The sequence below is a fragment of the Phaethon lepturus genome, unplaced genomic scaffold, assembly GCF_000687285.1.
Source record: "Phaethon lepturus isolate BGI_N335 unplaced genomic scaffold, ASM68728v1 scaffold42811, whole genome shotgun sequence".
Taxonomy (NCBI): domain Eukaryota; kingdom Metazoa; phylum Chordata; class Aves; order Phaethontiformes; family Phaethontidae; genus Phaethon; species Phaethon lepturus.
Window position 1 is genome coordinate 1,681 of NW_010520614.1, and position 14,504 is coordinate 16,184.

Genomic DNA, 14,504 nt, shown 5'->3' on the forward strand with positions numbered 1-14,504 from the left:
CTAGGACCTCAGTAAATCCATTCTGTATAGCATGCCCCTAGCCGACTTTGTGGCTGTAGCCACATGAATGTGCCATTACTGTGTTACAGTTCCTTTTGTATGTGCAGCTACACTTGTGCTTCCTTCTGGAGCTTTGCACTGTGTTCTTCTGGCTTCACAGCAGCGATAACACAAACAAAATGTATTCCAATTACTGGCCTTCCTCTCCTGCTGACTTGAGAGAAGTAATGGCACTAATATGGGTTATTTTATGATTCCATGCTGTCTATCTCCATTACGCCAGTACTACTTCTTGAGCCAAACCAAGGTGAAGCTTTCCAAATCCCCATTTTCCCTGCAGATGGCAGGAGACCATTGCTTGCTCTATCCTTGGATGAAGATCGTGAAGGCCTGTTGGACAATTCAGCATTTTTTTCCCAGCCTAGCTACAATGGCACCTTATATTGCTGATTTTCAGAATTCATATCCCAGATTGTTAGCTGGCAGTTCTTAGCACAGATACTATTTTAATTTAGATCTGCATTCTGATAAGTGAGTGGCAACATACCTTGGATACCAGATACTCGCAATGAAGTTCTTTACCCCAATGTATCCCAGCTGCAAGAGCATCCTTAAAGCTGCTGGCAGTGTGTATGCTAGAGGGAAGTTGATTGTATGACAGCCGCTTCATCTCTGGCGACCACCTGACTTGGTGTCTTGTTTACCACTTCATGTACAGATGTTGCTGTGGTGATTGAGGGACATAACAAATTCCATTCCTATGTCCAGTGAGCTCTGAAATTCTGCAACCCAGATCAAGACAGTCAGGCTTCAATTAACTTAAAAACCCTTGTAGTTGAAATGATGGATATTTCTCTTTTTATGCTTTTGAGAAAGAGGGTGTGTGACTTGTGGTATGCTTTACAGAAGGGAAGGAGTTATGGACTGAGGCAGAAATAGCTTTGGTAGATGAATCCACAGGGCCAGTTTTGTGTTAGTGTTCTTTTGGTGACGTGAAGAGACTGGTTCTGTAAGATGCTGGAGTGAGATCTCATAGATTCCCAAACATTGATAAGTTTCTGTGAAATTCCTCAGCTGTGTGGGGAGGAGCCACACACCTTCCACAGCCAGGCCAAGCTGGAGCCGAGTTTCAACCAGGTATTTGTAGCACATCTTGGATATGTACTGTGAAAGAACTAAAATATCGAGGAAATTGCTAGGTCTGCAATTCTTAATACACAGAGATATGAGTTTAGAAACCTGAAGCTTCATCTAGGAGAATGAGAACTTATGCCCTGGGGACTTCAACGCTGTTTGCTCACGCAGAGGAAAGAAGAAAATAGCTGAGTGGGTGGGATTTTCCTTGAGATGTGGGGGAGGAAAAGACAGTGAGAGTCTGGCTGCTTCTGCAGCGCAATCAAAGAGCTCTGCGCAGACTTACCTGCTGGTTTTCATATGCGTTAGAAAGCCTAGTGGAAGTGCGCGAAGGCAACCAAATCTGTGTGATTATCGGGATGGAGGGAAATCAGAGACATCTGAAGAGGAAGGTAGGTGAGGGGGGTGTAAGGAGGAGGTGGCAGTTGTGGCAGTGGTATGGCAGGCAGGAGGAGCGCATCACTTGCATCCCCAGAAGAGGTGACTGTCTTTACAGACAGCTGCTGTGGTGAGCCTGGGTCTGTTCATTTCATTCTCACTACTTTATACAATTCGTGTAATGAATGAGTAGATAGCCGACTGTGTGGGCTCTGCAGCTTTTCTTCTGGCGTCCGTCCTGGTTTTTGTGGGCTGCATTAATCCTTTCTGTTAGATTTTTATTTTTTTGTCTCAATCCTGACAGTAAGCTGTAATTTAGTGGATAGTGCTGCTGAAATTGAAATGCCTTATGAGGATACTGGTTTCCTGAATACCTAAAAGAACAGCAGCAAAAAAAAAAAAAGAAAAAGATCTAGTTTGCTGTGGTGTCCAAGAACTTTCAAAGATTTATTTATTTTTAGACTTGACTATAAATAGCCCTCTAAATCTGGGCAAAATCAGTTTGAGAATAGTACATGACATTTTGAAGGATGTGAAGGCTTGAAGTGGTACCTCATCCTTAGCACTCCTCATGAATAGCATGCAGGTTCTTAGCTGCTCCATGAAACCCATGGGCCTGATGAAACCTATGAAGGCAGGATGTGTTCTGTTCTGTCTTGAACCTGCTAGTTTCAGGGGGTCGTACAATGAAATGAGATTGTGAAAGGTGGAGGTTAAAGATATGGTGAAGCCTAGCACCTCATCAACAGCGATATAGTTATAGCACCTCTCTTACGGATTTGACATCTAGCGATACTCTTGCACCTCTCACGTGTTTCTACTTTCATCCACAACAATGGAGGGATCTAGCTTTTTTCTCTTCTTTTTTTCCTTTTGCAGGGAAGCTAGCAAACAACAAGCTACAGGGAGCAGCATTGCAGGACAACCCTTTTCCACAAAGAGGAAGAAATTGCTGTGCTCAGGTCCTTGCCTTCCAGCAGTGATTCTGTGATGCAAGTTCCAGGAGTTTCTCTTTCTGTGATAATCTTCTCTATGGCCTCGTCTTGCTGACGTTTGCCCCAGTGTTGGGCACAAAGAGGAAGGATGCTGAAGAATGGGTACCCCGTTTTTGGCTTTTAGGATATGGGCACTTATATAAAGGTATGTGATTGCTTTTTGGTTGGAGGGGTAGAATATCTGTGGAGGCCCGCAAAGGGGAATTGCTGGGCTGAAAATTCATGGCTATTGTTGGGATGAAATACCTCATTTAAGCTTTCTGCATACTGATGTCCATTGCTGCTGCTGTTGAGATGACTGATGAGTAACTCCCCTTTTGTGTTCGTTTAAAAAAAAAAAAAAGCAGCTTGAATGCACAATGTAGCTTCTCACTAACTGAATGGTGACATGGCGAGCTATATTGTATGCATTAGTGTATGCCAAATTGTTTGTCTAATTGTCACGTTCCTTGCTGCTGCTCTTGTTCCATCTGTCAGCTATGTCTTATCAACCAAACAGCATGTGGTTGTTCTGGGTGCGGTCTTCTTACTACATGTTTGTTTAGCAGTCCCCTCAGTGAGAACTTGATTCTAGGCTGGTGTGTCTAAAAATTGCTGTAATCTTAATAGTGTACGAAAACAAGGTTTTAGCTTGTGTGTTGATCAGTGAGAGTTTCAGCAGCGAGACTCCACTTTGCTAAAGTGAGTAAGAAAATATAGATGGACTGTTTCCCAGTTGCGTTCGTACTTTCCGTAGTAGAGCTACAGGGCAAAAAATGGATTCAGCTGTGCCCTGGAAGGATTTTGTTTGTTCTGAACAAATGGGGATGGTCTTGTCCACAACTCTTTTGTTCCATAGCTTTTTCTTCTAAGGTTGCTGGATGAGGGTCAGGTTCTGTCCATTTTGACGGTGGCTCTGTGATGTGCTTTCATGGCAGACTCAAAGTTAACTTTGTGACTTGCAGAAGCTGGTAGGTGTGAGTTTGGATGAGTAGCTTTCGGCCACTGCTGTTGAAGTTGGTGATCCAGCAAAAAGTAGCTCCTTCTTGCAGTACCCAGAACCTGCTTTCACTGGTTTCTGAAGATAATATATTGTCCTTCTTATAGATCCCTGAATCTGAGTGGGAATCTGTGATGGAGGGAGAACTGTTCCTTGTAGCATGCTGTGCTGTTTGCATATTTCAGTGTTATGGAATAATGCTTTAAGGATGTCCTTGGAGAGGAAGATAGATGATCGATAGGTACTTGTCTGAAGAATCATAGACTAAATTTAGGCCAATGTGTGTGAGGAAGAGTCATTGGACTGGACTTGGCCTATTTTGTGTTCTAGATGCAGCTGTGATCCTCGGCTGTGTGTCTCACCGAAGGGACCTGATGTTTTACATTATTGGTAAGTGAAGGAAAGGCTGCCACTGTATTTGTTGACCTCTCCATAGGCTTTAGAAGGGTTTCTTGAAAGCCTCTGCTTTCATGTTAGTTCAGAGTCTACCTAACAAACATGAAATTACTGTCACCCCGCACTGTGCCCTCCACCTGGCAGACTTGCCTCTCCACCATTCTTTTTGTTCCTAAACTCCTTCCATTGACCTCATTCCTAAGCCATCCCTTTACTTTCTCTTTCGAGAACTAGTGCAGGGTTGTTGCCTCTGTGATGCTTCTTAATCTAGCCTTAATGTGATGTGCAGGGCTTGTGTGGTTATATGACTGTTTCCTGTAAAGGAGTCTCTGTAGTTCTAATTGCAACTCAAAGGGAATTTCATGCTTCTGTTGGGATATCTGCTAGCCGTACCTGAGACTCTGTACCACCTTTACCTATTTCTTCTGTTTGCGGTCATTTGCAGAGTTTTAAGGGACTTCTTATTCTCTAACTTTCTTTGTAGCATAACACAAACCATAAATGTTCGCACAGTAGCTTCTGCCTTAAACACCTAATTTGCAGTTGAGTAGAACGTCATTAATAAAAGGCAGCTTGGGCTGATGCAGAGAGAATTTTAGTGCCTGACTCAGCCATGCTGCTTCAACCACCCTCTGTTCTCTCCTTGCTGCAGGTGGGATCACAGTATCTGTGGTAGCTTTCTTCTTCACCATTAAGTTCCTCTTTGAGCTTGCCGCACGTATAGTCAGCTTCCTTCAGCATGAGGACCGGGAACGCCGAGGGGAGCGAACTATTTATGACTACGTGCGAGGCAACTACCTGGATCCCCGGTCCTGCAAAATCTCCTGGGATTGGAAGGACCCCTATGAGGTGGGCCATAGTATGGCCTTCCGAGTGCATGTAAGGGAATATTTCTGTTTCCATGCGACTTTGGGGGCAGGAACAGAGGTCTGAGTTAGGGATGGGCTCTTCAAATTTTTTTTGGGGGGCCAAGCTGGATGTGACTTAAGAGTAGGAAAGCTATCTGTTTGCCTTCTGCCCCCTGTGACTGTGTTGCAGAACTCTGTGAGTGCATATCTGAGGTTTGCACTCCTTAAAATCTTATCTCCCTCTCTTTAGAATCCTCTGAAGAGCCTGAGGAAACAAGGCTTGTCCTACCTACTACTCCCTTTACTGGGAAGTGAGTGGGCTGAGCTTTGCCTTCAGTAGACTCGGTGCTATCTTTTGGTTGTGCAGCTGAAGTTGGGAGCATGGGAGTGGGCATTTTTCCAACCCAAGAGCTGTCAAGCTTCATGGCCAGTCCCTGTTCCTCCAAAATTGAGTATTATTCTGTCTGACCTGGAAAAGCCTGCCAAGACTTGTTTCCCTCCAATTCCAAAAGGCCAAGTGTAGGGGAAGGGGTGAAGTATACAAAGAAGATAGGTGAGAGGCGTGAACATTGAGGGTTTGGAGCTACATGGAGAATGTTTGAATGGATTTTGCTGGGCTCATGTGCCTACCTTTCTGCACCACCTTCCTCACCCAGAAGGGTATCAAAATAAGACAGGTTCAGCTAGGTAGCCATACCCTTCCCCCTCAGGAAGGTGAGGAAAACCTTTCTGCTTGAAGGTGAGGAGTTCTAACTCCAGGGCAGTCAGTGAAAAAGAGCTGAGGGGAAAGGGACTTGTTCTGTTCCTGTTTAAATTTATTCCCTTCGCCTTACTGACTCTCAGTCATGGTGGCTCCAGCGGTGTGCCCTTCCACTTCATGCTTGTCTCCCATTTGCTTAGCCCTTTATTCATCAATAGTAGCTGTTGCATGCACTGGTTTATCTCACCGACAGGCAAGATACATACTACCTCAGGCCCCTTTTTTAGAAACAGGGCATAATAGTAACCTTTTGCTGACTCAGGCTGATTGCAGATGGCAGGTAGGATCTGGCCCACGAGCTGCTGGCTCTTGAAGAACCGTGCAGATAGGGTTCAAGGGTGTAATTCTTTCCTTGTGAGGAAGTACCGGTTGGTGTATGTTACCTTCTGACATTATCTGGCAGATCACTTCTGTGATGGAGCTGCCTGCGATTTTATTGAACACGTTGTTTTCATGCTGATGCTTCTTTATCACTACAGACTGGGTCAGCATTTTCTCCACACTGTTTTCTCTAAGAAATTGGTGAGAGCTTTTGCAGAGCTCAGCTGTACAAAAATGGACAAAATCTGCTTGTTTCTCTGAAAGGCTGTGACTTTGCTTTTTTCCTTTCAGTAGTGGGTTCTCTTGGTTTCTGCTCTGATATTACACTAACATTGCAGAGAAGAAATGCCTAGAGGCATGTTCTTTTCAGGACACTTATTTGAACCCCAGCACGAAAGAGAATGAGGCTGTTCAATGCCCACTTGTGCCCTGTTTGCTTGGGAGAGCACAGCCTGTGTGACAGAGCTGGCTGTTAATTTTTTTTTTTTTCCCTTTGCTGAGCTGGGGTTTTTGCCCTTGTTTCCCCAAGGTGACTTGCTTTCTGTTCCTCTCTGCACTGCATATTTTTGCTGACCTGGACTTCTCCATTTCCCATGCAGTTATTCTATAAAAATGGGCAACCCTTCTCTGCTCACCGGCCTGTGGGGCTGCGAGTTCACATCTGCCATGTGGAGCTAGCAATTGATATTCCTGTAACCCAGGAAGTTCTTCAGGAGCCTAATTCCAATGTGGTGAAAGTGGCCTTCACTGTGCGCAGGGCTGGGAGATACGAGATCACTGTAAAACTTGGTGGGTTGAATGTGGCCTACAGCCCCTACTACAAGGTGTTCCAGCCAGGTAAGGTCCAAGTGACCCTCTAATGACTCAAAGTAGATTTGGAGGTATTGGAGGCAGTTAGGTAAATGTGTTTCCAGCTAAAATAGGTAGGTGACAGGGAAAGGGTTACCCTTCACCATTTTTCTCTTGCCATATGTAGATCCCAGCAGTAGACTTAGGACTAAAACATGCTTGTGACTGCCAGTACATGGCAAAATAGAAACTGCCTTACAGAATAAGTCATTACTACTCCCTAACCACTTGTGTCATTTTCTCCGTTTTGTAGTAACTTCTTCATGATCCATCTAGTAGTCAGAGAATACCTTTTGTGAAAGGATTGAGTTATTTGTATCTGAATTGGAAACGCTGCCATGATTTGACGACTCCTCTTTTGAATACCCTACTCTATTCCTTTAAGTTCCTGGAGCTGTTGATACCTTTGATTTTACACTTCTTTAAAAACATTTCCTTTTTATTAATTTTAAATTTGTTTCCTTGTACTTTTGTGTTTTGACCCCAGTCGGCATCTTTCATATTTCATGTACACGTTAATTGAAAGTACCTCTATTCTATTGCATTGTGAATAGATACAAAGCTTCCTAAGATGCCCATTCAGGAAGAGGAAGCTCAGATTTAACTCAAATACCTTCTAGACTAAAGTTGGGTAAGCAGAATTTGCAGGTTTCCTTGGATGTCAGCTGTCTTGTACTTTGTGTGTGCAGTGGGAGCAAGTTCTTGAATTGAAGGTTAGAATGGTGGAAGAAACATTCTTTAGAGGGCTAGTAACTGGGTTTGCTTTATCAGTGTTCAGTTTCTGGCCCTGTGCACCACACCATGTATTTCAGGGCTCAGATACTTTGTTTTTTGAATGTAGGGGCATAGAATGTGTTTAGATTTGATCTATTTTCAAGGGTATTGTGCCCCTAGTTGCTTCTCCTTTGCTCTTTGCAGCTGCACCTTGGAATTTGTTTGACTCTAAACTGTTGTTGTCTGCTTCAGGGATGGTGGTTCCCTCCAAAACCAAAATTGTCTGCCATTTCTCCACTCTGGTGCTGACCTGTGGACAGCAGCACACTCTGCAGATAGTTCCTAGAGATGAGTATGACAATCCCACCAGCAATTCTGTGTCCCTGATAGAGGAGCACAATTACAGCCTCTCCATCCATGAGGTGAGTGCAACTTCATCCCTTGCTGCGTGAGTTGAGGTGAGCTAGAGAGCCCCCTCTATTAATTTGTTTTCTGTTTAGCTGGGTCCTCAAGAAGAAGAGAGCTCGGACGTTGTGTTTGAGAAGTCTGTGGTGTCCAATCGGCAGACTTGCGAAGTGTTCTTCCGACTCACCTTGCACTGTAGGGGGTGTTTCCATGCCTGCATCTCCTATCAGAATCAGCCCATAAGCAATGGTGATTTTGACATCATTGTTCTAAGTGGTGAGTGAAGAGCTACTCACTGTTCATTCTCCAGTGCTTTGCACACTCGTGTAGCAGAGCTAAATGTGGCTTCCCTGCAGGCTAGCCATGCTTAATTGCTCTAGAAATGCTAAGGTAAATGAATTTGCTGCTGACAAGGGAGATCTCTAAAGGCTGATTCTCTCTGTTCCATCAGCAGATAAAAGCACATGAGGTTTACCTCTGAGATTAGGCAATTTTTATTGCTTGCTAGTACTTGGCATCTGAGCCATACCAGAAGTGAGCCGGTCGTGTATTGTATGTTAAGCTATATGGATGAAGAACACTGCATGTAACCTATGTGCTTTTTTACAATTTTATAATTCCTGGTTTCTTCAGGAGTGAGCCAGTCTGCAATGTGGCTGTCAAGTAGCTATGCCTTCAGGCTGCTGCTCTGAGAGAGAGGTTCTGTATGCCTTTTTCCTTTTTTCTTAAACCAGTCATTGTCTGAAGCCAGGACAGACAAACTGGTGTCTTGAAATCTTGTCGTCCCACTCCTGGGTTCTCCTTATAAGAGTTTCACTTGACCAGGTTTTCCTTTGGAGTGTAGCCTTTTCTGTAAAATCATAGTGACTAATTTGGTGGTTATTTGTGGATTCTTTACTTTTTGATTCTGGTCTCCTATCTGTTTCCCTCAGAGAATGAAAAGAACATCGTAGAACGCAACGTGTCCACCTCAGGTGTCAGTATTTACTTTGAAGCCTACCTTTATGATGCTCCTAGTTATACCAACACTCAGTGGCAACTTCCACCAACACACCTGAGCTCCTCACAGCGCCGTCCTTCTACTGCAACTGAGGATGAAGATGAAGATTCTCCTTCTGACAGCCAAACCCCTGAGAAAGTGAAGAAACCTAAAAAAGTATACTGCTATGTGTCACCTAAGGTAAATATCACAAAGTTATCCTTCAGTGCATGTTTAAAGTACACTGCAACTGAAGAGCTTCCTTGTGCCGTACATATTAACTCCAGATTTAGGTGCCTCAGATTTGGTTAAAAAAGATTTGCCTAAGGCTAGACACCAAATATGGAGCTCATGAATAAGAATAACGTTAAAATGCTCCTTGAAGTTTTAGACTCCTTGTGTCTTTCTAGGTCTGGTCCAAAGCCTACTGGGAATTTTCTTAGTGATTGTTCAATAGATTATTTTGTTTGTTCAATAGATTTGTTTGTTTGCCTTGCCTTTGCTCTGGTCAAGTCAGACCTGCAATTCCCTTTCTCAGTTTCTGATACCTGTATATCAGAACTTTGAGGAAGACAATTCTCAGATTTTGTGTCTTTGTCCTGTTTCTTAAACATTTCAGGGAAAAGAAAAGGAAAAAAAATGTTCAGAGGACAAAGGGTAAGTGTATAAGTAGAAGAAACATGATTCAAGCAAGTCAAGAGAAACTGAGGATTCTCATATAGTAAGAATATGTTAATAGAAACTATTACCCCTTATTATTGCCTGTGAGCATTCAGGGAAACTAGAAAGAAAATTCCACTATATCTACTAACAAATTTAAATTCACTTTGTTAATCTATCAGTCTGAATACATTCTGAAAAATGCAGTGATAAATATCAAAGTGAAGGAACTGCCTTCCTGACAGAGAGAGAAAGAGGGCTGTGAAACAGTTATAGGATGGAGGGTGTTGCTAGATATTTCTAAATTTCTGCTGCATGCAGCTCTAGGAACGGACTTTGGGAATGCGTGCTGGGTCCTCATGAGCTCAGCATGCTTTCATCCTTTAGTATTGTTCTGGACTTTCATACTCTTTTTCTATTGCATTACCTGCTAAAGGACATCACTAGAAGTGGGTACTGTTGCAGGTTTCCCTTAGGTGCCGAAGTTGTTAATGCAATTCTGACACTTGCGTAATTGTAACCCTGGATATCTCTATATATGCCTAGAGCATCTGTCCTGTACAATAGATAACTGTTACTATGCTCTATTTTATTTCGGTAAGGGATTGCTGTTCATATTTGCTTTGTTTCTGGAGAAATGCTGCTTGTAATTTTTTCCAGTCACTGCAGCTAGAACAGGCTTGTGCAGGAAATGGTTTTGTGTTTTGTCTGAAGATACTAAAATTTCATCTTAGCTTGCTCTCCAGAAGGCGACAGTTCTACAGTTAGTAGTTACTTGTTCTGGCAGAAAATCTGAGAAGAAATTTCTGCAAATCTCCTGGATTTAGCAATTGCAAGTGCTTCTTAAAAGTTGTTTCAAACGGTTGTGCAAATTAGGGAGTAGTAGCAATGGTCCTGTTAGTGTGACTTTTTCCAAAACCTTTTTTGTCAATGTATTACAATCTTGTCCTGAATTCAGCCTCTCAAGTGTACTTAATATTACCTTCCAATTAGACTGGTGATGTTCTACTGAACACAGTGGCTTACTGCTGTAAAATCTCTATCATGATGGGATCCCACGTGCATCGTAAATGCACACAGTAAAGTCTTACTGACAAGCTGCTTGCCGTTCTGTACAGCTTTAAAGGTTTTTATGTATTGTGCCAGAAGAAGATGTCACCAAATGTTGCAGAAACCTGTCCCTGGGGTTGGAGGGAGGTCTGGCCTTAGGGATCTGTCCTGTGCCTCATGTGTTTCAGAGACAGCCCTTAAGAGATGTGTGACCTTTAACATTTTTTTTTCCCCTTGTGGTTACTCAGCAATTCTCAGTGAAAGAATTTTACCTGAAGATCATTCCGTGGCGCCTTTTCACCTTTAGAGTATGTCCTGGCACAAAGGTGAGCCTCCTTCTACGTAACTGTCACAGCACCTCCGTGTTGTTAGCTTGTGGTCTTTGTAAATGACAGTCTGATTTTTCCTTTTGGAGTGAAGGGCTTCCATCCACAGAGCAACATTTTATTCCGTGAAATTGAACTCTGGAATTCCCTCTCGGTGCCTAAATTCTGCTAATACTTATGAATGGGAGCCAATTGTGTCACTCCTTCCTGCCTTTTGTCCCAATGCTAGGCAAAAATCTTGATTTCTTTTGCATTTATCTTGTTTATTTTCCTCATAACCTTGCTAAAATACTGTGACTGTGTCCACTGAAGCCCCTAGGCTAAGGTGTGAAGTTTGAAGCAGCCTCCTCACTGGAGTCTGGATGCTTGAAATAGTGTTCCTGTTAATTGCATCTGCATGAAGTGTGCAGAGAAAGTCTTAGAACACAGGTGGTGTTGCTCTGTCTAGTGAACATACTGTGCCATCTGCATGATGGGTTTACCCTTTCTTGTATCATTTCACTGCTAGTTTTCATACCTTGGTCCTGACCCTGTGCACAAATTACTGACACTGGTGGTGGATGATGGGATCCAACCCCCTGTGGAGCTCAGCTGCAAGGAGAGGAACATCTTGGCAGCCACTTTCATTCGTTCTCTGCATAAAAACATAGGTAAAGGGGCGGTGAGGTGGGTACAGTAGTCAGGAAGTTGGCACTTGAGTCTGCTAGTTTCCTCAGGGAATGAAGATTGCCAGCACTGAATGACCTCTGAGAACTCTGATTCCTCGAGTCTCATGTGCTGTTCCTGTTGGTGCTTCCAGTGAATGTATTTCATCATTCCAGCTGTTCTTTTTCAGTTTGGCTTTTCTGTCAGGCTCTTTGAAAGCGCACCTGTGAGTATCTGAATGTCAGCAAGACTAACTGCAAACTGCCTTTAGAGTTCTGTCTCCATACCTTGTTGTAATAAACTCATCCTTGAGCTGTACAGCTGATCTGAGCAGTTAGTCGTAGGAATGCCTTCTAGATGTTCGAGGTGTTGACAGCTCAGGCCTGACCCAAATTTGTCGCTATTCCCAGGAGGCTCAGAGACCTTCCAGGACAAAGTGAACTTCTTTCAGCGAGAACTACGTCAGGTGCATATGAAAAGACCTCATTCGAAGGTCACGCTGAAGGTCAGCCGTCACTGTCTGCTGGAGTCGGTGAGTGTATAGGTCACTTTGCTTAAGCCCAATACTTCCTCCATTCTTTTTCTTCTGTTAGGTGTCTAAAGAAATACAAACTGGCATCTGCTAGGGCAACCATGCTAAAAATGATTAATCCTTCTGTTTTAAGGCAGATGCCTATAGACAGCTTGAGGCAGGAAAAAAAAAAAATCTCAAGGTAGCTCCTCTGTGTTCAGGTTTGGTATTGTGTGGGATGCTGTGTTCTTTCTCTACAGCCAGTAAGATCAGATCAATTTCTTAAGTAATTAAGAAACTTCACCTCTGATAAATTTTTAGGGAACTTGGTGCAGAGTAAACCAAGCCCTGAGAGATGTCTAGGGTAAATGAATGCATAGCCTGTGAAAGCAGGAAATCTGCTGGTGCTATTCTGTCCCCACTTTACATTGGAACCTGAGGCCTAGAGAGACACTGTCTACGTGGACCGGATTCGGGAGCAGAACCTAGAGCTCTTGAGTCTTTCTCTACTGTTTTTTCTGGTACAGAGCCGTTCAGTGAGGTAAGCTGTTAAGTCAGGTGTTACTGAGCTGCATGTCTGGAACTCTTGCATTGACAGGCTTCTAGTAGTGGTTTAGTGTGATGATTAAAATATTCTGTAGAGTCCTTGAGTTAAGTCTCCACCGATGTTGACCTGAGCTGATGTGTTTCCAAAATCAAACTTAAAGAGTCATAATACAGTTCTTAACTGACGTTCTAAATACTGTGTACACAGGGCAGGCAGTTATCCTGACTTATTGCTTCCACATGTGTCTCACAACAATAATGTTATAAAGATGGAAAAGAACATTTCTGGGGAAAGCAGCAGTGTCTGGGATTTCCCTTGATTTACACTCAGTAAATCTGTGTTTTGGAATATTTTCTGCATGTACGAGCTTGCAGTGTTTATGAGATTATGTTTCAGTTAACAGCTTGCTACAAAATGACTTCACTTCTAAACAGTATTTCCATGACTATTTTTTACCGCTATTTTGGAAATTCCTGCACTGTCATGAGCACTGATGTTACAGCCTAGTAAGACAAAATAAATTAAGTGCCATAATAATAATAATAAATGTAAGCTTTAGTGTCCAGGGTTGACAGGCACAATGAATGTGACCAATGTGTTTAGCCCAGAGGTGTGACTAGCATGATGCTTTAACCTACTTGAAGATAAGCTAAGCCAAAGCTACTTGTATAACTGAGGACTGCTATGTAGCTTTTTTAATTTTATTTAATTGGAATCCAGAATCGGGACACCGTAAGTTCTACACACTTGAAATATTTTGTTACTTTTTTGCATCGTGACTTGCTTTAAGTATGAACTCAGTCAACCCTTCAGGCTATTTTCTAATGCTCTCTGAAACGTTCCTTTTTTAAATCTAACCTGTGGGCTGAGAGTGCTTTACAGAAATTGCTCCTTCCCCTTCCCACGGGCATTTTAATACTTTAAACAATACTGTACTGCAGCCTTGAGAGGGATATGTCTGTGCTGTGCTAAGACCTCACACTGGTTTTAAGATGAGCTGTATTTATGTGGATAATGGAATTGGCTTCTGTGGCTTTGGAGAAATAAGAATTAGATTTTAGGAGTTCCTAATTCTCACTTTTATACTTTAGAGTACTAGACGGTTTCTTGGGTTTTGTGTTCCTTAAATTGTACATCCACATGTGCAGGATTGTGTATTAGTTACAGGGTGTCAAGCAGTAATGGCTTCTCCAATTTTCTTTTTTTTTTTTTTCAGTCTTTTAAAGCAACACGAAATTTTTCTGTTTCTGACTGGAGCAAAAACTTTGAAGTGATTTTTCAGGATGAAGAAGGTGAGTTATCCTGTGAATATATTTGAGGAGGAAGTGAAAGGAATGATGGTGAAGTAGTTCAAGTCTGAAATTCTGGTTTCTTGTAGTATGTCTATCCTTTGTGGCTTCCAGAACTTTCACTTTCTCACAGATGGTAGTGTATTATCCTGCTGCTGCTATTTTATCCCTATTTTACATAGGGACCTGAGGCCCAAGTAAAAATATTAGGACTAGGTTTGGGAGCAGAACCTAGAGTTCTGGAGTTCCTGTCTACTGTTCTTTTTTTGCTGTGAAGCTGTTCACTGTGATGACCTCTCATGTCAGGTAATACTGAGCAGCATGCATGAAACTCTTGATCTGATGACCCGTGGTTGACCAAGCTTGTTTTATTTTGTAGCTCTGGACTGGGGAGGTCCACGCAGAGAGTGGTTTGAGCTCATCTGTAAGGCATTATTTGATACCACCAATCAACTCTTTACCCGCTTTAGTGATAACAACCAGGCCTTGGTGAGTCTGTATTTCCTATCCTGAATGCACAGAAATGTGTGCATTGACATGCTTATGGTTAAATAATGCTGCTGCTATTAAGTGGTGTGCAACCTTACTGATTTTTTTTAGCTTGCCTGCACAGTCACTTCCAGTGCCTTTCTCAAAGCTTTGCTTAATCATCTTAACCCATTCGAGTGTCAAAGAACTGGCTGGATGAAGAGCAGAGGGTGGCCCGGCCGCCGGGAAG

At 42.9% G+C, this 14,504-nt stretch overlaps 1 protein-coding gene across 1 annotated transcript in view; it reads left to right on the forward strand.

The window, feature by feature from the left end:
- The first annotated feature begins 2,391 nt into the window (after positions 1–2,391).
- The window catches only part of AREL1 (apoptosis resistant E3 ubiquitin protein ligase 1), a 15,513-nt gene continuing 3,400 nt past the window's right edge, over positions 2,392–14,504 (forward strand). Inside the window, exons 1-12 of the mRNA XM_010297449.1 lie at positions 2,392–2,652; positions 3,817–3,876; positions 4,535–4,761; positions 6,411–6,648; positions 7,627–7,796; positions 7,875–8,055; positions 8,712–8,959; positions 10,717–10,794; positions 11,303–11,444; positions 11,850–11,971; positions 13,714–13,789; positions 14,166–14,275. Of these exons, the coding sequence (XP_010295751.1) occupies positions 3,861–3,876; positions 4,535–4,761; positions 6,411–6,648; positions 7,627–7,796; positions 7,875–8,055; positions 8,712–8,959; positions 10,717–10,794; positions 11,303–11,444; positions 11,850–11,971; positions 13,714–13,789; positions 14,166–14,275 (1,608 nt within the window). The 5' untranslated portion in view covers positions 2,392–2,652; positions 3,817–3,860. The remainder of the gene's footprint in view (positions 2,653–3,816; positions 3,877–4,534; positions 4,762–6,410; positions 6,649–7,626; positions 7,797–7,874; positions 8,056–8,711; positions 8,960–10,716; positions 10,795–11,302; positions 11,445–11,849; positions 11,972–13,713; positions 13,790–14,165; positions 14,276–14,504) is intronic.